This window comes from Xyrauchen texanus, chromosome 34, assembly GCF_025860055.1.
Source record: "Xyrauchen texanus isolate HMW12.3.18 chromosome 34, RBS_HiC_50CHRs, whole genome shotgun sequence".
In the NCBI taxonomy this organism is placed as follows: domain Eukaryota; kingdom Metazoa; phylum Chordata; class Actinopteri; order Cypriniformes; family Catostomidae; genus Xyrauchen; species Xyrauchen texanus.
Genome location: NC_068309.1, coordinates 28,823,730 through 28,847,878, shown reverse-complemented (window position 1 = coordinate 28,847,878; position 24,149 = coordinate 28,823,730). Strand labels below are relative to the sequence as shown.

At 38.4% G+C, this 24,149-nt stretch overlaps 2 protein-coding genes and 1 pseudogene across 2 annotated transcripts; 2 read left to right on the top strand and 1 right to left on the bottom strand.

Annotated features, from left to right (window-relative positions):
• Nucleotides 1-3,108: 3,108 nt before the first annotated feature.
• On the top strand, nt 3,109-5,863 carry LOC127627574 (gem-associated protein 5-like; annotated as a pseudogene).
• A 407-nt stretch (nt 5,864-6,270) lies between these two features.
• LOC127627573 (gem-associated protein 5-like) lies at nt 6,271-12,155 on the top strand. Its single transcript, XM_052104016.1, has 6 exons — nt 6,271-6,330; nt 8,413-8,596; nt 8,739-8,855; nt 11,354-11,476; nt 11,752-11,847; nt 12,091-12,155. Exons 1-6 carry the CDS (start codon nt 6,271-6,273, stop codon nt 12,138-12,140), a joined length of 630 nt encoding a protein of 209 aa, XP_051959976.1. The 3' UTR covers nt 12,141-12,155.
• Nucleotides 12,156-17,796: 5,641 nt separating this feature from the next.
• On the bottom strand, nt 17,797-18,663 carry LOC127627572 (general transcription factor II-I repeat domain-containing protein 2-like). The gene has a single exon (XM_052104015.1). It carries the CDS (start codon nt 18,661-18,663, stop codon nt 17,797-17,799), a length of 867 nt encoding a protein of 288 aa, XP_051959975.1.
• Between the last annotated feature and the right edge of the window lie 5,486 nt (nt 18,664-24,149).

Sequence of the window (24,149 nt, the reverse complement as noted above, 5' to 3'; positions counted from 1 at the left end):
TCTAATTAGCCAGTAGTGTGGCAACAGTACAATGCCGACTCAGTTTATTCCCCTCCTGCTGTTTTTAGACAACAAACAAATCTGTTTTTTTGAAAGACATTTCCAGTATAGCACCTGGATCAGCTGGGAGAACGCAGTGACTACCTCTTTTTGAGCATTGTAGTGCATAAAATCATGCATATGCTGGTCGTTGGTGATTATTGGTGCCAGACGGGCTGGTTTGAGTAACTGCTGATTTCCTGTGATTTTCACACACAACAATCTCTAGAGTTCACTCAGAATGATGCCGAAAACATCCAGTGAGCGGTAATTCTGCGGACGGAAATGCCTTGTTGATGAGAGAGGTCAACGGAGAATGGCCAGACTGGTTTGAGCTGACAAAGGCTACGGAAACTCTAACAATGCATCTAAAAATGTACAACACGAACCTTGAGGCGGATGGGCTTCAACAGCGAAGACCACATCGGGCACTTTATTAGGACCATAGTATTCCTAATAAAGTGCTCAATGTCTATATTAAGCTATGAAAATGAAAAGGACGTTAAGCAAACGGCTCTTTTATCAAAAGAAAATCACAAAGCAGTGGTATTGAGCATGCGTCAAACATTTCGTAATTGGTCGTGGTCAGAAAAGTACTTTAATGGCAACTCAGTTTGCAGGCGCGATTCGAACCGGAAGGCAGAAAAAATTATAACCGGGCCTTAACTCAAACCCTAACCCTAATTGCCTGTTATAGCGCCCCCTAGCATCACAAATTGATTACGTTTGGCATGGGACCTCAGAATGTTCTCTTGTCCATGTTTTTTTAAGTTTTGTTAAGTTTGAATATTGCTTTTACAAGATACAGGCCAATTAGTCATTATAGGACACACCCAAAAAAAAGTATTGCTTATATCTTCCGAACCAAGGAACTAATCAAAATTCTTTTGATACATTTTTATCTGGAGGATCTGCAGATGCTTTATATCAAATTTTGTGCAAATTGGGGAACAGCCTAGGACGAGTTCGAAAAAGGTTAAAAAAAAAAAAAAAAAAGAAAAATGGTATAAAAGTTTTCTTGTTGAAATGGAATTCCATGTGACCATATGATTTGGGGGCCCTGAAGGATTTGGTAAACTAAAATATATTCAAGCCTCTACAGTTGCAGAGCTATTAGAAAAAATGTGAATTAGCTTATTATAGTGCCACTGTGTGGCCGATTCTCTCCAAATTTGATATACAGCTTTGTGTAGAGACCCTTCTTGTGTATACAAAGTTTCTTGAACATCGTCCATTCACAACTCAAGTTAGGAGGTGCCGATTGGCCGCTGGAGGCCATTTTTATTGATTGGTCGAATCAATATGTTAAGGATATGTTTGCATTTCCAAAGAAAGTGAATATTTAATTTGAACTTAGTTGACCCACCAACTGCGGAGATATGACTTTTTGTTGTAGTGACCCCTATTGGAGAAATTGAACGAAACTTTGCATGTATCCTCAAAATGTTCTAATATCAAAGTATTCCAAGTTTCGTAAAGTCTGGAGTGTACGTTTAGAAGATATAGGCTATTAAGTAAATTAGGGCCATGCAAGAATAATTAATTAAGTTATATCTTCTAAACGATTTGACGAATAAAATTTTTTTTAGGACAGTCCCCAGATGATACTATTCTCTTTTTTTCTATAAATCATTGAAAGTTTTAAGATGAAAAATGTTCTTAACCCCTCTGTATGTCTTATTTAAGATTAAGTGTTGGGATCTGGCGTCTCTGGACTGCTGCTGGACGCTGCCCACTCTGGGTGGGTATTGTCTCAGTTTCTGTCCTGTGGGCACCAGGTGTCTGGCTCTAGGGATCAGAGACAGCATGATCCGAGTGTGGAACACCCTGTCGATCCAGAACCAATATGACAACAGAACCTTCTGGCACAGCGGTGAATCACATTTTCTTTTCAAGAGCGATCGAGAAGCCTCAGTTCTGTCAAATAAGTTTAAAATCAAAATGTCAAACTAGACTGCAAAAATAGTTCACAGGATTTTGAAGGCAGTAAAGGCGAGATGCTGAAAAAAGAGCTGGATGCGGCACATCGGTCAAAGACATCCTTCTGGCACGTTTACATAAAACAACAAAGAAAAAAGAGTGCAGATGAACACAAAAACATGTTCAGTGCGAACAGCCCTTAAAGCTTTTAGTTATTTCGATGTTATGCTTTACTCATTTGCCACATTAATATAATGTTTTTGCATTATCCTTATTTGGGGGCTTTTCTCACCAAATATTTGTGATTAATTTGATTAATCAATGTGTCATTTTATTAAAGGAATAGTTCACCCAAAAAGGAAAATCTCATCATTTCCTCACCCCCATGCCATCGCAGATGTGTGTGACTTTCTTTCTTCTGATGAACACAAACAAAGATTTTTAGAAGAACATTTCAACTCTGTAGGTCCATATAATGCATGTGAATGGTGACCAACATTTTGAAGCTCTAAAAAGCACATGAAGGCAGCATAAAGTTAATCTATAAGACTCAAGTGTTTATATTTGTATCTTCAGAAGTGATATGATATGTGTGGGTGAGAAATGGAACTACATTTAAGTCCTTTTTTTTACTATAAATTCTCCTCCCTGCCTAGGTGGCAATATGCACAAAGAATGTAAATCGCCAAATCAAAAGAAGAATGGGAATTGAAAGTGGAGATTGATAGTAAAAAAAAGAACTTTAATATTGATCTGTTTCTTACCAACACCTATCATATAGCTTCTGAAGACATGGATTAAACCACTGAAGTCTTATGGATTATTTTATGATGCTTTTATATGCTTTTGGAGCTTCAAAGTTCTGGCCACCATTCACTTGCATTGTATGGATCACAGAATTGAGATATTTTTCAAAAAATCTTAATTTGTGTTCAGCAGAAGAAAGAAAGTTATACACATGTGTGATGGCATGAGAGTGAAGAAATTATGAGAGAATTTTCATTGTTGGGTGAACTATCCCTTTAATTCGATTAACTTTTGTTAAATGGATTGAAAGCGCTAATTCATATGAAGTATATCTCTTATGCTGATGATACCTTGAATATTTGGACCTTATTATCATTAATATTATGGCAAATTGAATGGAAAATGACAAATTCTACATCATTATTCACTTTTGCATGCAAATCTCCTGAAATCTCGAGCACTTATCACTACTGAACTGTCTACTCTCTCTCTCTCTCGTGGGGTCCTCCTGTCCCTCCCATGACTTTTGGTAAGTCAATTCATAATTCACACAAACACACACAATCAGGACCCAGTAAATATTTATCTTGGAGCGATGCCAAGAACAATCCGTCAACAACAAGTGACTCTCGCTCAGTAATTATGTGAGCATGGACAAAATACTTACTTTACCTCCATAGAGTTTGTTTGGTAATCAAGGAATGAAAATTTCATTTCAGCCCAGTGCTGACAAATGACACATTTATCACCGTATCCATCACTGGTCCACAAGGATGTGGAGATAATTGCTTTTGTTTGAGAGCTGCTGATGTGAAGTCTTGATGATTTGTTTACAGTTGTTTTGCTGTGTCTTTTCTTCACTCTTATCCCTACGGATGTCCTGGTAACAAAATGTTGAGCTATATATCATTTTTTATATATATCTATGGGTCATTGAGAGGTTTTCATCAAAGCCATTTTAGGCCATTATTAAGCCATTTAAAAAATGTTTGAGCAGACATTTAGAAACAAATGTTGACGTTTCCCTAAGGTTAATTAAAAAAATGTAAGAACACTTTTGGGGAAACTTTTTTTTTTTTTATGACCCTCAAATTAAACAGGTAATTTGTTTGTGCTGTGCCTGTAATACTCCCATATAAGCACCTTCTCCTTTGTATAATGAGTAACAGTGCATAACTGCCAAATCATTCAATAAGCGCGCCTCTTTTCATAGCCTTCATTGCATGGTAATATATTCCCAATACAGTCTGCTCTGAAATAGGCTTCATAAATGACTAAAATTATCAGGGATCTTGTTAAAAAATTCCAGACTCTAGTTTCTATTCATCTGTCTGATAGCAGAAAGTTGTGGAATTTCACAACAATTCATATTTGCTGCGTGGTTCCAATACAGTTTTTTTTTATTCATTTATTTTTTACTGGAGAGGAAGTATTGAGTTCTGAAAGTTACATGTTTTCAAGCTCTTTTATCTTTTACGATGATGGTAAATGTGATTTCTCATGTTATGACTACTTAAATAATGTGTGTGAGCGCATGTGGTACAGGGGCATCAGGAGACAAGCCGTCCTACAGTTTGTACAGTTGTGGTGGGGAGGGCTTCATCTTTCAGCACGACTCCTGGAAACTCTCAGGAGAGGCCACTAACATGGACAAATTCTTCCGTGACACCAACAACATCAAAGTAAGACCATATAATTCATGTGGTTTTTGGTTGTGGGTACATAAATGTTTTCAAGGCTCCCATGCTGAAACTCTTATGTACAATTCAGCAGCATCATCCATCCATCCATCCATCTTCAACCGCTCATCCGAAGTCGGGTCGTGGGGGCAGCTGCTCCAGCAGGGGGCCCCAAACTTCCCTATCCCGAGCCACATTAACCAGCTCTGACTGGGGGACCCCGAGGCGTTCCCAGGCCAGTGTGGAGATGTAATCTCTCCACCTAATCCTGGGTCTTCCCCGAGGCCTCCTCCCAGCTGGAAGTGCCTGAAACACCTCCCTAGGGAGGCGTCCAGGGGGCATCCTTACCAGATGCCCAAACCACCTCAACTAACTCCTTTCGACGCAAAGGAGCAGCGGCTCTACTCCGAGCTCCTCACGGATGACTGAGCTCCTCACCCTATCGCTAAGGGAGAAGCTCGCCACCCTTCTGAGGAAGCCCATTTCGGCCGCTTATACTCGCGACCTAGTTCTTTCGGTCATGACCCAGCCTTCATGACCATAGGTGAGGGTAGGAACAAAAATTTACGGGTAGATCGAGAGCTTTGCCTTTCGGCTCAGCTCTCTTTTCGTGACAACGGTGCGATAGAGCGAGTGCAATACCGCCCCAGCTGCCCCGATTCTCCGGCCAACCTCCCGCTCCATTGTCCCCTCACTCGTGAACAAGACCCCGAGGTACTTGAACTCCTTCACTTGCGGCAATACCTCCTTCCCTACCTGGAGTACGCACTCCATCGGTTTCCTGCTGAGAACCATGGCCTCAGATTTAGAGGTGCTAATCCTCATTCCAGCCGCTTCACACTCAACTGCCAAGCGATCCAGTGAGAGCTGAAGGTCACGGACCGATAATGACATGAAGACAACATCATCTGCAAAAAGCAGCGATGAGATCCCCAGCCCACCGAACCGCACACCTTCCCCAGAAGCATCATAAGATCATTGATTAATTACGCTGGCACCATGAGCATTTGTCTCAGACTGAGCTGCAGTATCTGCTAGCATCTGGCTCCAGTAATGCCGTAGTATACGTCCATGACCTCATAGGTGACAATCTGCTATTCACTCTTGTGTTTTTTCAGGACACTGTGATTGTGCTTCCTTTCTCATTAGTGTTTTTCTGTTACAGAGAACCCATCAGAGTCAAGTGTCAGTGACTGAACCATACAGGACTCTTTCTGGTCACGCCAACAAAATCACCAGTCTAGCCTAGAGTCCCCATCACGATAGGAGTCTGGTTACTGTGGGATATGATGTACTGCTCAGGCAAGTTACATTTTCTACAGGTTTTATTATGGGTGTGTAGTAAGCACAAAATATTATGGCTAATATCATAGTATCTTACAATTACTGCTTTATAAATGCTAATGTGTGAGCCGTGAATTTATGGAAAAATTCTGGTAATTTATTAGTGTGCGTTCAATCCAATTAGGTTGGCTTGATGAAGCCATGTTTGTACTGTTATTGTACACAAATTGGTCCAGAATTTCTTCTTTTATTAAAGGCTTTATTTTTGTCGAATTGATCAGACTTGCGTTTCGGTAGCAGACAATCAAAACTCCCCTAAAAATCCTTTAAACTTCTATTGAGGGAATGTTCTTAATCTTAAATGTAGTGTTTTTTAACTGCATATTTTACCGAGGGGCCTGGGTAGCTCAGCAAGTAAAGACGCTGACTACCACACCTGGAGTTGCTAGTTCAAATCCAGTTCATGCTTAGTGACTCCAGTCAGGCTTCCTAAGCAACCAATTGGCCCGATTTCTAGGGTGGGAAGAGTCACGTAAAAGTACCATAAAAGTAGTCAACGTGAATTGAGCGCTATATTGCATATGTATGGCATTAAGGATCGATGGCGTTTGGTGTCAGTGACATCATACCTGCCGCAATGATTCCTGCTGCATTTTTCATTGTACTATAAGCATGAATTTTGAACTTTGTAAGCAAATATCATCTTGAAATTTGGTCTGTTCCTCACAAAAGATATTGTATGGTTTCAGAAGACTTGAACCATAGTGTACAAATCACTCTCCGCTTGTACTGAAGGGAAAACAGAATCTCAGACATTCTGCCTAACATCATCATTTGTGTTTTATTAAATAATTGAAATACAGTGTTGGAACAAAATGAGAATGAGTAAATGAAAACAAAATTTAATTTTGGGTGAAATATACCTTTTTAATGGGATTTACAAAGCATTCAGAATTTTTGTTAATGAAATAATTAGGGTCGCGAACTGTGGGTTTGGTGCTAATTAGGGAGGCACAAGTTCGAGTCTGGCCTGCAAAGTATGCCATTCCCATTCCTTCTCTTTCCTCAATAATTTCCTGTCATACTCTAATCAAGCTATAATATAAAATAAATAATTTTGGTCAGTTTGATGTTGAAATGACTCTGAATCTCTAGTTTAATGGTACACATACAACCCCAATTCCAAAAACGTTGGGACAATATGAAAAATGCTAATAAAACAAAAAAGAGTGATTTGTAAATTACAGTCACCCTTTGCTATATTGAAAGCACTACAACTACACATTATATAATGTTTTTCCTTGTGAATTTCATAGTTTTTGAAAATGTACAGTAATTTAAAATCAGATGATTGCAACATGCTCCAAAAATGTTCAGACATTAAGATTAATAACAATTTGATAAGGCGATGTGAAACAGGTGAGGCAATCATGTTGTAGTATATAGGGAGCCTCCAAAAACAGCCTAGTCCTTCAAGAGCAAAGATCATTCAAGACTTGTCAATTTGCCAACAGATGCTTCAGCAAATAATCAGTACTTTGAGAACAATGTTCCCCAAAGACAAATTGGAAGGATTTTGGGCATTTCACCCTCTAGAGTGCAAAATATAGTTAAAAGATTCAAGGAATCTGGTCAAATATTGGTACATAAAGGGCAAGACAAAAAACACTTCTGAATGTGTGTGATCTCCGATCACTCAGACGTCACTGTCTTTAAAAACATCATTCATCTGTCATGAATATCATGAACATGGGTTTGGGATTAGTTTAGTAAACATTTGTTAGTCAACACCACTCGCCGCTGATCAACAGATGCAAGTTAAGTCTTTACTATGCAAAGCAGAAGCCATACATCAACACTGTCCAGAAGCACTGCTGACTTCTCTGGGCTCGGTTTCATCTTAGATGAAAAGCAGAAAAGTGGAACTGTGTTTTTTGGTCTGATGAGTCCACATTTCAAAATGTTTTGAAAAACACAGCCGTCGTGTTCTCCGGGCCAAAGAGGAAAAAGGCCATCCAAGCTGTTATCAACATCAGTTCCAAAAGCCAGAGTCTCTATGGGCCAGGGGTATGTCAGTGCCAATGCATGGGTAACTCACACATCTGTGAGGGAACCATTAATGCAGACAGATATGTAAAAATTTTGGAACAGCATATACTGCCATCCAGCACATCCTTTCAAGGGACGTCCTTGCATTTTTCAACAGGACATTACCAAACCACATACTGCATGGATAACAAATCCATGTCTGTGTAAGCAGTGAGTGTGTGTGATAGATTGGCCTGCCTGCAGTCTTGATCTGTCTCCAATTGAGAATGCGTGGTGCATTATGAAGCACACCATATGGCAACAAAGACCCTGTACAATTGTGCAGCTGAAGACCTACATAATGGAAACTTAACAAATGTGTGTCTTCAGTGTGTAAATGCTTAATAAGTATTAGAAGAAATGGTGATGTTTCGATGTAAACACTCGACTGTCCCAACTTTTTTGGAGTGTGTTGTAATCATCTGTTTTGAAATTACTGTACATTTAAAAAAGAAAATAATTAAATTCACAAGGAAAAACATTATATAATGTGTAGTTGTAGTGCTTTCAACATAGCAAAGGGTGACTATAATTTACAAATGACTCATTTTTGTTTTTATTAGCATTTTTAAAATGTCCCAACTTTTTCAAAATTGGGATTGTACATTGTGATGCTTCCATCAACAGGCAAGAAATGTTCTGAGATTGAAAAAAGAGAGCACTACAGAAAAAGTCCAAGAAGAAAAAGAAGGCATCTGGGAAAGGAGGGCTGAAGGCGGAGGAGAATGAATTGCCTTTAGGAGAAGAGAATAAAGGTGCAGGGGGCAGTGGAGCAGAAGAGGGCCAATCAGACAATGAAGAAGAGGAGAGACAGACCGCAGACGGTCCATCCGTCACGGGTAACGGCCCATCTTTCTCTCTTTCATCTCTCGCTGTCTCTTCCGCTTCCTCTGGCTTTTGTGCTTCCAGCGTTGTCTGTGAAATGTCAGTCCAGGCATCTGGGTGTGGTGTGATGAATAACCTTTATCATTGGGGTCACAGGATTGGCCAGCCAGAGCAGTGTGGACTCATGTGCAGCAGAGAGGGTGCAGAACAGAGAAAAGCCCATCCATGCAGTTAAAAGAGAGGTCAAAGAGGAGAAGAGAAGAGACAAGTCAGGTCAGTTTCTGCCTGCTCTGTGTATACCAGCAGTCAATATGTTTTTCTTTGAGGACTCTCAACTCACTACTGTTCTTGCTTGATGTGTGCTGTTCAATTAAACCTTTTTATTGTTACTTAACAAACCACTTCTAAGTTTTTCAAATGCTGATATTTAAAGACCCCAGGAAAATAAAATAATGATTTCAGGAAGTGTAGTTAGTTCATGTCTGTTACAACCTGTCTAAACCAGACGCAATTGGTGCATCAGGTAAAACTCCCATTATAATTTAAATTATTGGTAATTCTGTTCTATTTCAGCCAGTTTTTTAGCCTGTTTATCAAAAGTAAATATGATAAAAATGATTTATTTTTTATTTACATTATTTGCAATTAATTTAATTTGTAATATATACACTCACCTAAAGGATTATTAGGAACACCTGTTCAATTTCTCATTAATGCAATTATCTAATCAACCAATCACATGGCAGTTGCTTCAATGCATTTAGGGGTGTGGTCCTGGTCAAGACAATCTCCTGAACTCCAAACTGAATGTCAGAATGGGAAAGAAAGGTGATTTAAGCAATTTTGAGCGTGGCATGGTTGTTGGTGCCAGACAGGCCGGTCTGAGTATTTCACAATCTGCTCAGTTACTGGGATTTTCATGCACAACCATTTCTAGGGTTTACAAAGAACGGTGTGAAATGGGAAAAACATCCAGTATGTGGCAGTCCTGTGGGCGAAAATGCCTTATTGATGCTAGAGGTCAGAGGAGAATGGGCCGACTGATTCAAGCTGATAGAAGAGCAACTTTGCCTGAAATAACCACTCGTTACAACCGAGGTATGCAGCAAAGCATTTGTGAAGCCACAACACGCACAACCTTGAGGCGGATGGGCTACAACAGCAGAAGACCCCACCGGGTACCACTCATCTCCACTACAAATAGGAAAAAGAGGCTACAATTTGCAAGAGCTCACCAAATTTGGACAGTTGAAGACTGGAAAAATGTTGCCTGGTCTGATGAGTCTCGATTTCTGTTGAGACATTCAGATGGTAGAGTCAGAATTTGGCGTAAACAGAATGAGAACATGGATCCATCATGCCTTGTTACCACTGTGCAGGCTGGTGGTGGTGGTGTAATGGTGTGGGGGATGTTTTCTTGGCACACTTTAGGCCCCTTAGTGCCAATTGGGCATCGTTTAAATGCCACGGTCGACCTGAGCATTGTTTCTGACCATGTCCATCCCTTTATGGCCACCATGTACCCATCCTCTGATGGCTACTTCCAGCAGGATAATGCACCATGTCACAAAGCTCGAATCATTTCAAATTGGTTTCTTGAACATGACAATGAGTTCACTGTACTAAAATGGCCCCCACAGTCACCAGATCTCAACCCAATAGAGCATCTTTGGGATGTGGTGGAACGGGAGCTTCGTGCCCTGGATGTGCATCCCACAAATCTCCATCAACTGCAAGATGCTATCCTATCAATATGGGCCAACATTTCTAAAGAATGCTTTCAGCACCTTGTTGAATCAATGCCACGTAGAATTAAGGCAGTTCTGAAGGCGAAAGGGGGTCAAACACAGTATTAGTATGGTGTTCCTAATAATCCTTTAGGTGAGTGTATATATATATAAGAAAAATTACTTCAAAACCAGCTTGTAATATTTCTGGTCTCTGATCTACTCATTTAAATCATCTTCTGTTTCTAATAGGGATGTCCCGATACAGATGCTGGTATCAGAATCGGGTCCGATACAGGCCTTGTGTACATGTACTAGTGCTCATGAAAATGCTCCGATAACAAAAAAACGATACCATCTGATGTACGATTTCGTTAATATTCATTGCACAAATTAAAATCATGTTATGTCCTAGTGTGATTATTAAGCCACAAAATCTTTGATTTAATGAGATAAATATATAGTTTGCATGTGCTGCTTGCTTCAAAGTGAATGTGTGGAGCCTTTGTAGAGCCGACACCGGCTGCTCATACCTATTAGAGCTCCTTGACTCATACACGGAAAACACTAACATGAGTAACACGTGCTAGGTTTGTAGAAGATGACAGCGAAGAGGAGCAATCCCTAGTTTCTAACCATATTTATCTGCAGTGTTAGCCATAGTAACATTATAATAATAATTATAATATAATTTTAATAATTATAATGTTCATCGGTCTAGCTGTCTTCTTTCGCTAAAAACAGCTACACGCTGTGCAACGAATATAACATTGTTTTCAGACGTGCTTCTAAAAGTTGCCATTCATTTTAACTTGACTTGACATTTAACTTGTCTAAAAAAATGCATTGTTCCTGCGTGAGACACGGTGCAACAGTCAAAGATGTCCATCTAGGCCATGTTTACATAGAAAAACAATGGAAAAGCAGTACAGACCTGAAACCAAATCATATCTGGTATAAGTGGCCTGACAATGTCAGTAATCTCAATGTCAGATTAAAAAAAAAAGGTGTGGCATCACTTAAGTTTACTATGTTCATATTTAGATCTATCTCTGAAAAATAGAAAGCCATGCTCCATTCTCACTCTCAGTACATCTATGGATCATCGACCCAAAGAGGAGCTTCAGCAGGACTGTCTTGTATTGGCTGCTGTGAAACATTCACATGGTAAGTCAAGGTTGCAACAGCTCTGAGAGGTTTACAGTGGTATAATACTGCAGTAGTTTGGCAAACAGTACTGCTTAAGCTGTTTTGGTGCTAGTTAAAGCTTTATTCTGCTCTGAGTATATGTTTTTTAAGCAATTAAATATTAACATATACAGTGAGTTTGGGTTTGAGGACTTACAGTTTTAAATGGCTCAGTTATCATATTCAGTCACAAAACAAGAATAAGAAGCATACAGTTATGTTGTAGCTCATTTCTTTTCCCTTCTCTTCCTCAGAGCTAGCCGGAGTGTGTGTTCCAGGATCCAGAGATCACATTCAGCTCGGCTTGTTCACAGACAGGGACGCCATCTACAGGATGTTTCAGGAGGAAGGTGAGTCCTGCATATACAATAATGTAATATATAGACACTTTATGGCTAAGATTTGAATCTGTGTTAAGCTGGTTTCTTGCATAGCCAGACTTTTGACTTGTGGCATTAAGTCAGATTCACTTTGCAGCTGGCCCAATTAGACGTCTAACAGAAATGTAAACTGACCAACCACATTTTATTATGCTGGTTTATCAAAGCCAACATACTGTAATTTTACCAAATTTGTTTTGCGCATTTTTTAAGCCCCTGACCTGAGACCAATTGTAACACTGACTTCTCCAAGAGCTTTCTAACTACATCAACCAAACTCTGCACAGTATTACATTTAATTGAAACTGTCTCGCCATCCATAACTTCATCCTCATCCTCATCTTCAAACATAATTGACTCAAAGTGGAGTCCATTTGCAAAGGGACTGGATGAGTTCAGACTCCAGAGTGCAGCTGTCATTGTCAGCTGATCCCCAAGGCTTCTCAATGGACTACAAGTGGGATTTGAGCCCTATATCCAGAGACAGGGAAGGCAAGGTCAAAGTTAGGCATTTTTCTTCAGATGTCTGATGTTTTCCATATGTTTGATGTGCTGATAAGCTGATAAGATGAAAGTATTTTCAAGCGCATCAGGCACCTGTGGTCATGTACAACAATCTTCTGCATACCAGAGATTCAGCTCATGGCAATAAAAGACATGGTCATTGCTCCATTATCTGAAAAAACATACAAACTTGTCAAACTTCTGTATTTAACCTTTAATAGGCACTTATTTCAGTGTTGTATAAATGTAAGGGTCAAGTCATTTTTATTTGTATAGCACATTTCACAGCACACATTGTTTCAAAGCAGCTTTATAGAAAATCATGCATTAACAAAAAATTAAACCATAATATCTATAAAGTCTTTGTCATCATTGTGTAGTTTGATTAAATATGATTATGAAGTGTGTATAAAAATAAGTAATTAAATAATAGTTGTATTTAGAAACCCAGTGAGCAAGCCGAAGATGACTGTGGCAAGGAACATAAAAATAACCTTGGGAAAAACCAGGCTCACTGTGGGGGCCAGTTTCCATCTGGCTAAACAACATGAATATAAAGTAAAGCTAATAATATGTGCAGTGCAAGTCATGGTTTAAAATGATTAAACTAAGTAATTGTTAATGGCCAGTGTTTAAACAAAAATGTTGTAAGAATTGTAAGATTAATGACTGTCTTTGAAGTTAATCTTGGATTAACAGCAGAAGTTCATATAGATGCATTATCCTTTGTTAGTTGGCTGATGAAGGCTTTTGTTGGCAATTTATTGATAGTCTATGTATTCCATTTTAAGAGTGTAGTCCATCATTAGACCAAGGTGATGCAGGGTGAGATCAGTAAGGTACTTTGCAGTTCATACGGCTGGTAATTTTGGTGAGGTCAATCCTAAATCCAAGGTTCAAGCAATGGCATATGAAGGATCCCATGTCTTATGGATGGAGTTGGCATCAGTTCATCCTCTGAGATCCATCGTAATAGACTGAAGTGATGACTGGCTAGCGCCAGCTGCATTTTGTCATTGTCACTCAGAGACACGTAGCAGTGGAGTCCGATACCAAGCAGGAATGGAGATGGATCCAACCAGTTCTGGTGACCTCGGAATAGGAATAACACCTAAATTCTCTGCTGTTGAAGACTATGTAACCGTACATCCATCGAGAGTCAAATTATACGTTCCAATAACTAGTACCTCTGTTTTGTCGGATTTGATTAGAGGAAATTTCTGGCGATCCAATCTTTGATTTCATTGATTCACTGCTAATTTGGAGAATTGGGAAATTTTGTCAGGTTTCACAGAAATATACATTTGGGTATCATTGGTATAACAGTGAAAACTTATTCCATGATTCCTGATAATACCTCCAGGGGAAGTATATATAAGGAGAAAAGAAGAGGCCCTAATACTGATCCCTGTGGCACTCCATACTTTTGTTTGATTTGACAATTCCTTGTTTACACAGAAAAAGTGGTAGCAGACTGCTAAATAGGACCTAAACCATGCTAATGCAAGTCCAAAAATACCAACATAATTCTCAAGCCTATTCAAGAGAATGTTGTGATCTATGGTGTCGAATGCAACACTAGGATCTAAAAGCACTAGAAAATAAATGCAGCTGTGATCAGATGATAAGAGCAAGTCATTTGTAACTCTGATAAGTGAAGTCTCTGTACTGTGGTTTGGCCTAAATCCTGACTGAAATTGTTCATATATACTATTTCTCTGTAGAAATGAACATAATTGGGAGGACACTACCTTTTCTAATATTTTCGACATAAACTGGAGATTTGAAATTGTTTAATTAAAATGGCAATTCTCCAGGATCAAGTTGTGGGTTCTTAGTAAGCGGTTGGATAACTGCCATTTTAAAGTTTCTTGAAACATGTTCTAAGGATAGCAAGGAGTTAATAATATTAAGAAGAGGTTCTGAGATTACAGGGAATACCTCTTATAAGACTTTATTTGGTATTGGATCTAACATACATGTTGTGGCTTTTGATATTTCAATAAATTTTGTTAGCTCTTCATGTCCTATGACAGGGAAGGATTGAAGTTACATGTAAGAAAAATTATGAGACACTGTTTTCTGAGGTGCTGTGACAGATGATTGCATAATTCCAAATTGATTATTTCAATTTTATCAAGTCATTAATATTGTTCTGGTGCGGAATATCTGGTTCAGTTAAGGCTTTATTCCTAAACAATTTTGACACAGTACTGAATATACATCTAGGATTGCTGTGGTTAATTTCTATGAGTTTGCTATAATATGCTGACCTGGCAGCTTTTAGTGCCTGTTTGTAGCTACAGATACTATCCTTCCATGCACCGAAATACCTCTAATTTTGTATTCTTCCACTTGCGCTCCATTTTCCAAGCTGCTCTCTTGAGAGCATGAGTGTGATCATGGTACCATAGTGTGGGTCTTTTTTATTTCATTTTCTTTAATCGAAGGGAGGGCGACACCATCAAGAGTGCTAGAGAATACAGTATTTATATTTTTGTTATTTCATCAAGTTCTTCTAGACTTTGGGGCTTACTGAGTGTATGAGATAGACCTGAAAGATTATTAATGAAGCTATCCTTTATATGCTTTTTGTCTGGCCACCATTCACTTACAATGGTATGATTTTTTTCTAAAAATCTTTATTTGTGTTCAGCAGTAGAAAGGGATGGCAAGATGGTAAACGAGGAGAACATTTTATTTATTGTGAATTATCCCTTTAATATAAACAACCCCTGGGACATGAAAGTTGCCCAATATTTAAGAAGCACACATATATATTTAAAGCTCCACTTATTGTTAAAAAATAACAAAATATTATTAATATTTAATAATGCAACAAAAATCCATCTTCCAAACCATGTATTTACCCAAAGCGCGTGTAGGAGTAGCGTGAAGCTGAACGTTTGATGTGACAATGAACAAGAAACATTTACCATGGATCATTCAAAATGGCAAACATCCAGGGAATCATTTTGTAAAAACAAAGAAACCCCAAACAGAGCAGAGTCTATAAGCAAAAAGGGAAAGCGACAAAATCCGTATAAAACCCGAATCAAACTGCCTGGCCACCCTTTTGAAAAATTCCTGGCTCCGCCCCTGGCAGAATATCCTGCAGTTTTAAAAATTTTACAACGTTTGACCATATCAGACTAGCAATCATTGTGTCTAATGTTAACGAATGTTGCCTAATTTATGTAATGTAATTTATTTCAAAACATCAATGTTTCTAATAAGTCAAAACAACAGCATAAGAAATGGCACTTATCTGCTCAGATTATATGTTTTTGGATATCCGTCTTCTCCTTTCATTATTTATTTGTCCATTCGCTCTGATAAGATGTCCTGTATCCATGTGGACACTGATGCCTCGTACCACATTCATCCACACAGAGGAGCAGAGCCGAAGCACAACTTGCATAATTACCAAAAATATGTTCTTCCACAAGATGCAAGCAGTTTAATTTTTAACCACTAGCGGGCCAAAAGTAACATAGTGTAGCTTTAAAGACCCAGATTTGTGTGATGTATTATGAGAGTTATTCTTTTTCAGGTAGTTCGTTTGGGACCAAATGTAGGTTTATAATAGTTCATCAAACATTGATTTTAATAATAGTTTATCTGACATTGCTAATAATTATCTCTCTCACTATAGAGCATGGCAAAGTAATGGGACAATTTGTACCATATATGTGGATTGTGCCACATCTTGTTGGCATTAAATATGAGCTTATCAATTAATTGTGTCTTACACATTATTTTTACAGCTTTTAATACTTTTAGCCATTTTCTTTTTGTTTCTGTCAAATATAGCAGCCCTTGCTGTTTACAAACCATGTACAATTCTGTTTGATGGGTCCTGGAGGTAATATAATTGAAACAGACATAATCTGATAAAATAAATGTTTTCTTCATTGACCTGTCAGTTACCTGGCTGCAGACTCCAGCTTTGATGCACCTAAAGTCATTGGCAAGAAAGGGGATGTCATATCACTAAGGACGGCTGCTAATCTGGCATGGATATCAAGAGAGAGCGAGCTGGCTCATTCCCTCTCTCTGAGATGCGCCAAGGACTTGATGTTTTCCCAGGACTGGCTCGCGACACAGGAGGTCCTAAGGATGCAAGACTCGCTTTTGGTTTGTTTCCAACTGTCCTTATTTTTGGTCATCAGATAAATTGTGTAAACTAGTGCTTTTAGTAAGCCAGATTCAAATTGATCTACATATAAACTAAAATGTTTACTGTAGGGCAGGGGTGGGCAAACTTTTTGGCTCAAGGGCCACACTGGGTTTAAAAATTTGACAGCGGGCCGGCCCAGTAGCAGATTATCCCAGCAAACACATTTACATGGCAACATCTGACGTTCTGACAATTAATTTATGCTATAGATATCCCCCATTTAGCATTGTTATGTTTTGAGGTTAATTTTTAATTAGTCAGATAATTATATTCTTTTTAAATATTGTTTATCCTTAGTATTATTTAATGGGCCTAACAGTAAATTAGAAACAAAACACCAGCAAGTGTACACTTAGAAGAGTAAAAATGACAGAAGGTTACGTTAATTCAACTTTATTAAAACTGCATATGGTAATCAAATTGCACTTCATACACAAAAGTCATACATTTGTGAAAAAAAAACTAAATAAACGAATATACACATTTATTTTAAGTATAATAAATAAAACATAAAAAACAAAGGCAGATCAGAATATTTAATGAACAAAACCGGGTTCTGTACATGGCTGAGACAGTGGAGCGTAGTCGAAAGCCGGTCGATAAAAGTCGGTAACCGGAAGCAGTCCAAGACATCTACAAATCCAGAGGAGCAAAGAAACTAAATATCAGACAAATCAAATGAAAAACTAAACAGGCGTACAAACGGTTACAAACATTTTTTTGCCCTCTGAGTTTCCAAAAAAGGAAAAAACATTAACGTGCAACAAGGAGCCTATGCACTTAATTCGCTGTCTGTTCAAGGAGTGCTGAAATGTCAATGATTCAATCGTGCCAACGTTCTGTTTGCTGGGATATTAGTTATAAATTACATATGAAACTCAATACCTAAAAAGTAAAGATTAGCCAACCTACCTACCTTATTCAGTTTCAGTGAGAACAGTGTTGTTGATCACCCTTTTTTGCCAGCGCATCGAAGTTTGGTGTCAGTTTAGTTGTGACAATTCTCAGGACCGATCTCAGGTGATCATCAGTTAACTGGGATCTGTGGCGTGCTTTGTTGATGTTCATCACGCTGAACGTCTGCTCACACAAGTAAGTAGAGCCAAACAACACCAGCATCTTCTGTGCCAACTGTCGGATGTTTGGAAACTTGGTTTCATTGAGTGAAGCATAAAACTTATCCACTTTCAAGGAGTCAAACCTCTCCTTTAGGATGGAGTCACACTGCAGAGCTATCATTTCCAATTGCAACTCCTGCGGCGCTGTTTCAGAGTCCAGTGACGGGGACATGACACCAGCTGAAGTGACTTCTCGATTTTTTCAAAATCAGAGAATCGACGGAAACATTCTCTGTGCAGGACATCCAGTGATTTGCTGTATTTCTTTGCATGTTGAAAGGCCTCTTTCAGCGTCGCTAGTGTGGGGAAATGAGCGATTGTGTTGTTTGAAATTTGCCTTGAGAATAAAGTCAATTTGGTTTTGAAGGCTTTCACATTTGCATGCATGTCATGCACAAATTGATCTTTCCCTTGTAGCTTCTCGTTCAGCACGTTCATGTGTGCCAATATGTCCACAGCGAACGCAAAATCACAAAGCCAGTCTGTGTCGCTCAGCTCAGGAAAATCACCAGCCTTCCCCATTAACTCCAAAAATGAGCTTATCTCCCCTTTGAGCTCCCACACTCGCTGACATGCTTTCCCCAAACTTAACCAACGGACATTAGAGTGGTACAGTAAGTCCTGGTGATCAGCATCATTTTCTTCAAGGAATTGAATGAACTGACGATGGTTAAGTCCTCTTGCTCTAATGAAGTTTACAAGCTTTACGACTACCTTCACTACGTGATCAAGCTGCAAGACAGACTTGCACAGGACTTCCTGGTGGATTATGCAGTGCACGAAAATGATATCCAACTCAGGGTTTTCCTCTTTCACCTTATCCTGGATTCTTTTCAGCAGCCCAATGTTTTTTCCTGTCAAATTTGGTGATCCATCTGTGGTGACATTCACAAGTTTACACCATGGTAACTTAAGCCTCTCGATGACACCAGTCAAGCTGTCATACAAGTCCTCTCCTCGTGTTGTCCCCTTTATGGACTCCATGGCCAAAAACTCCTCCGTGATCTCAAAATTATCGTCAATCCCTCTGATAAAAATTAAGAGCTGTGCGGTGTCTTTTATGTCATTACTTTCATCCAGTGCTAACGAATAGAACTTAAATGACTGCTTTTTTGTTCAAGTCGCTGGTCAAATCTTCGTCAATTAGTTGTATAAGGCGGGTCACTGTTCTGCGTGATAAACTAATTTGTTCAAATTTGTTTTTGCTCTCTGGACACAAGAGACTCGCAGTCTCTACCATGCATTCTTTCAAAAACTCCCCTTTGGAGAAAGGCTTGCCGGCCTTTGCTAATTTGAATGCCAGCAAATAACTTGCCTTGGTACTTGACTCCTGAATAGTAGCTTGTCGAAGAAAAATATTTTGCTGAGCCTGTAAATTGGCTGCTAACCTCTGAGCAGTAGCCTTCCTTTCTTGCTCTGACTGGTTGCTAACATAGTTAGCATGCTTGGTGGAAAAGTGGCGGCTGATATTGTATTCTTTGAAAACTGCAATGGTTTCTTGGCAAATAAGACATACGGCCTTTGATCGGACTTCAGTGAAAACATATTTAGCTGTCCACTCTTTATTAAAAATGTGGCACTCACTGTCCACTTTTCTTTTCTTTGGTCCACTTATTGTTAATTAAAAAAATTCTGTCTCACTACGCAGCGTGAGTTTCGCAATGTAACCGTTATTTAGTCACTGTATGGTTTCCATAGTGACACGTCATTGCTTGTCACGTGACACACCGCAGCACAGCCACAACAGCGCTAAATGAGTTGATCTGCTTTAATCAAGTATTGCAGGAAAAAGGCAAAATTAATGCAATATTTAAGACAATTTTCGAAATACTCGACAGGCCGGATTAAACAGCCTAACGGGCCGTATGTGGCCCGTGGGCCGTAGTTTGCCCACCCCTGCTGTAGGGGGTAGAATAAAACTGCTAAATGTAAATGTACAGGAACAGTATCAACCTTCAATGTATCTGAAGCACATCTGTCTCTCATGTATTGCAAAGGGTCTCAGGCTGGTGTTCAGTGTGAATGAACTTCCTCACACAGTTGGTCTAAGGCATGTGGCAGAGAGAGTTTGGTGGGGTGGCTGCTGACCTGACAAAACCAAAGTGGATTTTGGGCTTTATCCACCTTTTTCCCTGAATGTGGAAGTGTCCCACGCTTCGCCTGTTTTCAATTTCCCATCTCCAGTGTGCATCGGCATTTATTCTTTTTTTTATTACATTTGTCGAAGTTTTCAAAAAACATGTGGCTCTATATCGCCGATACTTAAGGAAAACAGTGAATATGGAACAAAAAAATGACAACATTTTGTGAATATCACTGCCCCTCTCTGCAGTACAATAGTAGTTGATAGTGACTCACTTCAAAGCTTAAAAAGCACCCAAACGTATTATAAAAGTAGTCAATGCGACTTGTGTATCAAATTCAAAGTCTTCTAAAGGCATATGATAACCCAGAATTTAAGTTGTTTCTCAGAAAATATCTGGACGTCTGTTGTGCATTCATGGGCTCTTATGATAGAAAGCTCGTTCACAGTGGCTCTAAACATCTAAAGTTCTTGCATGAACACATTCCATGGTAGAAAAGAAATCTGACCTTATGGACAAAGTTAACATGATCAATGTCACACATTTGCTTGCATTAGTGACCTAAATAATGTGGATATTGTAAAAAGAGGAAAATCTAAAAATATATCTAAAAATATAAAAAATTCAAAAAAGGATTTTCACAAGTGGCCACCACTTTATGATTGTTTTTGTAAAACAGTTTGCATGTTCGACCGATGTATCCCAGAGGCTGATATTCAGGATTTTTTTAATAATGGCATTGGCTGATACATTTTCCTGTTTGGCCGATTTGTTTCTTGAGGGCTCTGAGAATTGACTGCTTGCTTGTAAAGCAACTGAGACATGTAAACTACCAGTCATGGTTCGTTTTGTTGTTATGTGCCATCATGTTACTACAATAATAGACTGGTGTGCAACAGTGTCATTTAAACGGTCCACATATCAGAGCCGCGTTTGAGCTCATAATATTTACTATCTCTCCTTAATAGTTGTTTCTTTAACTTTTAACTGTATTGTCTAATGATAAAAGGCAAATATCAATAAAATAAATATAATACACCATATGTAAATATGCACATTTTTCATTGAAACAGATGTAATAAACCAACCTCACACAACTTTAGCAGATTCAGCATCCTGTAGAGCACTCATAAATCTTCCCCTGAAGCACATATTATAACAGTCTACAGGACCCTGTAACTTTTGTAATTATAAAAGGCAAATATCAGGAAAATGTATATTATATACCATCTGCAAATATGCAGATATCTAGTTAAAAAAGATGTAATTCATGAACCTCACGAAAATCCAGTATTTTCTTCCTGTCGAGTGCTCATCTAATATCTTCCTCTGAAGCGCGTACGAGCGTGAGTGCATCTTCAAAGTAAAAGCGCTTCACGTGTGCTATAAGGAAATGTCTTATTCACTATACACTGTACAATTAGTTTGATTCTGTAATTTTGGAGAAAATGCGATTGCTAATGTGGACGTGCCATCCATGGTTGCTGGACTACTGTGTGTACCTTTATATCTTTCTTCCTAATATATTAACAATTTCTTCATGGGTAAATAAATTACTAAAATTTGATGACTAAACAGAAATCAGAACTCTACCATTTAAAATACATTTTTGTTTTTTTAGATTCTTTTTTTACAAAGTTAAAGTTTAATGTGACATTGAGTAAATATAGTGCTAAAAAAAGAGTTTATTCATTTTTTTTTTGTGATTTTATGTTTATGTTATTTACTATATAAAATTGTGTGATATATCGGCCACCCTGCCCTCTTGATATCGGCATCAGCCATTAAAAAATCCAAACCAGGTTCGGACTCTGTGGCACTCTACAAACAAAAGCTAGAGCCGAATGACAAGAGAAGCTCTGTGATTTCTCAAAATGGTTAGGCTTTTGTCTGTTATTAACTCATATATAAGAAATGGTGGAGTCACAGTGCAAAAACATCTTTGACCAATAGCACCATGAGCAATGGTCAGCGCTTGCCAGAGAAGAACCAGAATGATGATGCAGGCTGTAAATCTGAAGCTCAATCTGATGTCTCTTTCTCTGAGGGCTTCTGGAAGGTTCTTCTCTCTAAACCTCATGCCAGACTTCAGGCCACCCAGAGAGCCGTAGCAGAGATCCAGAGTAAAGTGGCAAGTCTAGTTCAGCAACACAGTCAAGCTGAAGACTCTCATCTGATTCTAGACACAAAGATAGAACCACAGTTGTGCTCATCCTGAACTAGAAGAACCAAAGGAAAATGGAGAATCTAAAAGTGGTGAAAGGTAGTGTATATATTGCACCTTTTTTTTCATTTAGCTACTCTGAGTTGACATGAAATCAAAATTGACCTTATTTATTTTCTTAATACATGCCCCTGGTTCATCAGTGCACATCATAGGCATCATTATAGGTGTTACATGTCACTATTATTTTTTGCCTTTGCCAATTTTTTGAAATAGCGTATATATAATCATATAACAATATGAGCAGTAATTAATCAACAGTAGATCATCAATCATCAGCAGAAGATAATCAGTTATTGCTTGTCATAAATGTCTGGTACTCACTGATTGTGATCTCTAAAACTGCTGAAAACACTGTATCAAGAGCCACCCACGTGCTTTGAGAATGAGCAACAATCCCAGAACTGCTTGTTTTAGGGGCGAAAACTTTACCATGAGACCAATCAGTCCATATGTCTTCAATTTTACAGATTCATGCATTTATCCACTAACAAAATCCCAGTACTGGCCATGTTATATGTAAGGATCAAGTTATCAAGTTAATTATGCCTAATATATATTGTAGTGCTTAAATTGGTCATCAAGAATAACCAATCAAATAAGCAAAACATTTATTTGACATTATGTGCACATAACCTAAATATTCATGAGTACTGTCCCCACCACTTTTTAAAACAGAGCACATTTCCTGCACATTGTCGAAATGTGATAACATAATCCTCTTCTGAGTAGTTTCATTATGGAAGTAAACTGCATTTGAATGCCTTTTCAAGTTGACTTAAAAGATGTCTAGCATCTCCTTTTTGCCATTTTCTCAATTAGTGAATCTCTTTCTACCTTGATTTGCTCATGTTGCTGAACTGCTTGCTGAAGAGCTCGCTGCCGTTCCTGATGGCATTAAAGTGCGTGCCTCAGTATTTTTTTTTTTTTTTAAACATTGTTAAACTCATATTTTAAGCATATGTTCTCAGAGAAGCTTAAATTCTGACTGCTTATTATAAAAAACCTCAGATTATTTTTCTCTATTTCCGAAGTATCCATTTCCAGATGTCATGGAGTGTTGTATTGTCCTTTTGTACATGAATGTGCACTTTTCTCTGGTTCCACAGCACATCTGCTCAGAAGCCACAACTATGTTGCACAAGTAGGGAAGTACAACATCACTCTGTAAAGTCTGGAAGAGACTGATGCACTAACAACTACACTGAAATAGCACTTATAGTTTTTGTCTGTCTGTACTTAATAAAAAAAAAAACATCCCCCTCAAATTATCATTGAAGCAAATCATACAAATATACAATAGTTTTAATTATGCAAGTTTTTAATTACAGTATTTTTAAAAATCAATGGACCATTTAACATTTTATAAAAACAATTGGACTATTGATTGATATATATATTATACAAATATATTTTTAATCAATGCATTAATTTTATATTGTCGATTAAAAGACTATACGACTAGAATATATATATATAATATACAGTGCCTATAGAAAATCATCAGTCTTGTTTCAAAATCCTTATCACATTACACCCTGGAAAGGTAAAATACCTGGTTTAGATAAGTGATCAGCCCCCTAAGAGTAACCATTACAACTTGCTCAGGTGCAACCAATCACCTTGCAGGTCACATACCTGGCTAACTGGCCCCAACCTGACATCAGCTGTAGTTGTTTTTATTACTTCAGAATAAAACCGACTGTTCCATGAGGATTCCGTTAATAATAGTGCATGGCAACGAAGAATTCACCATGTTGGAAAGATGCTTTCAAAAGGACTCAAGGATAAAATTGTGGAAATGCACATGTTAGGAGAAGGGTACCAAAAGATTTCAAAGGTTTTAACTATCCCTCTGAGTACCTTTCAGAGCATTATTAAGAAGTGGAAAACACATGGCACCACCAAAACCTTGCCTAGATCGGACCATCCCTCCAAAGTGGATGACTGTGCGAGGAGGATTTTGATTAGGGAAGTTATCAAGAGGCCGAAGGCAACTTTAAAGAATTTACAAGCCCTTATGGCTGAGATTGATCGGTCTGTGTATGTGACAACAATCTCCCAAGCTTTACACAAGGCATGGCAGGGTGGCAAGAACAGCGTCTTCTGAAAAAGTGCCAAACTAAGTCTCGTATGTGCAGTATACTGAGAAAAAAAAACAC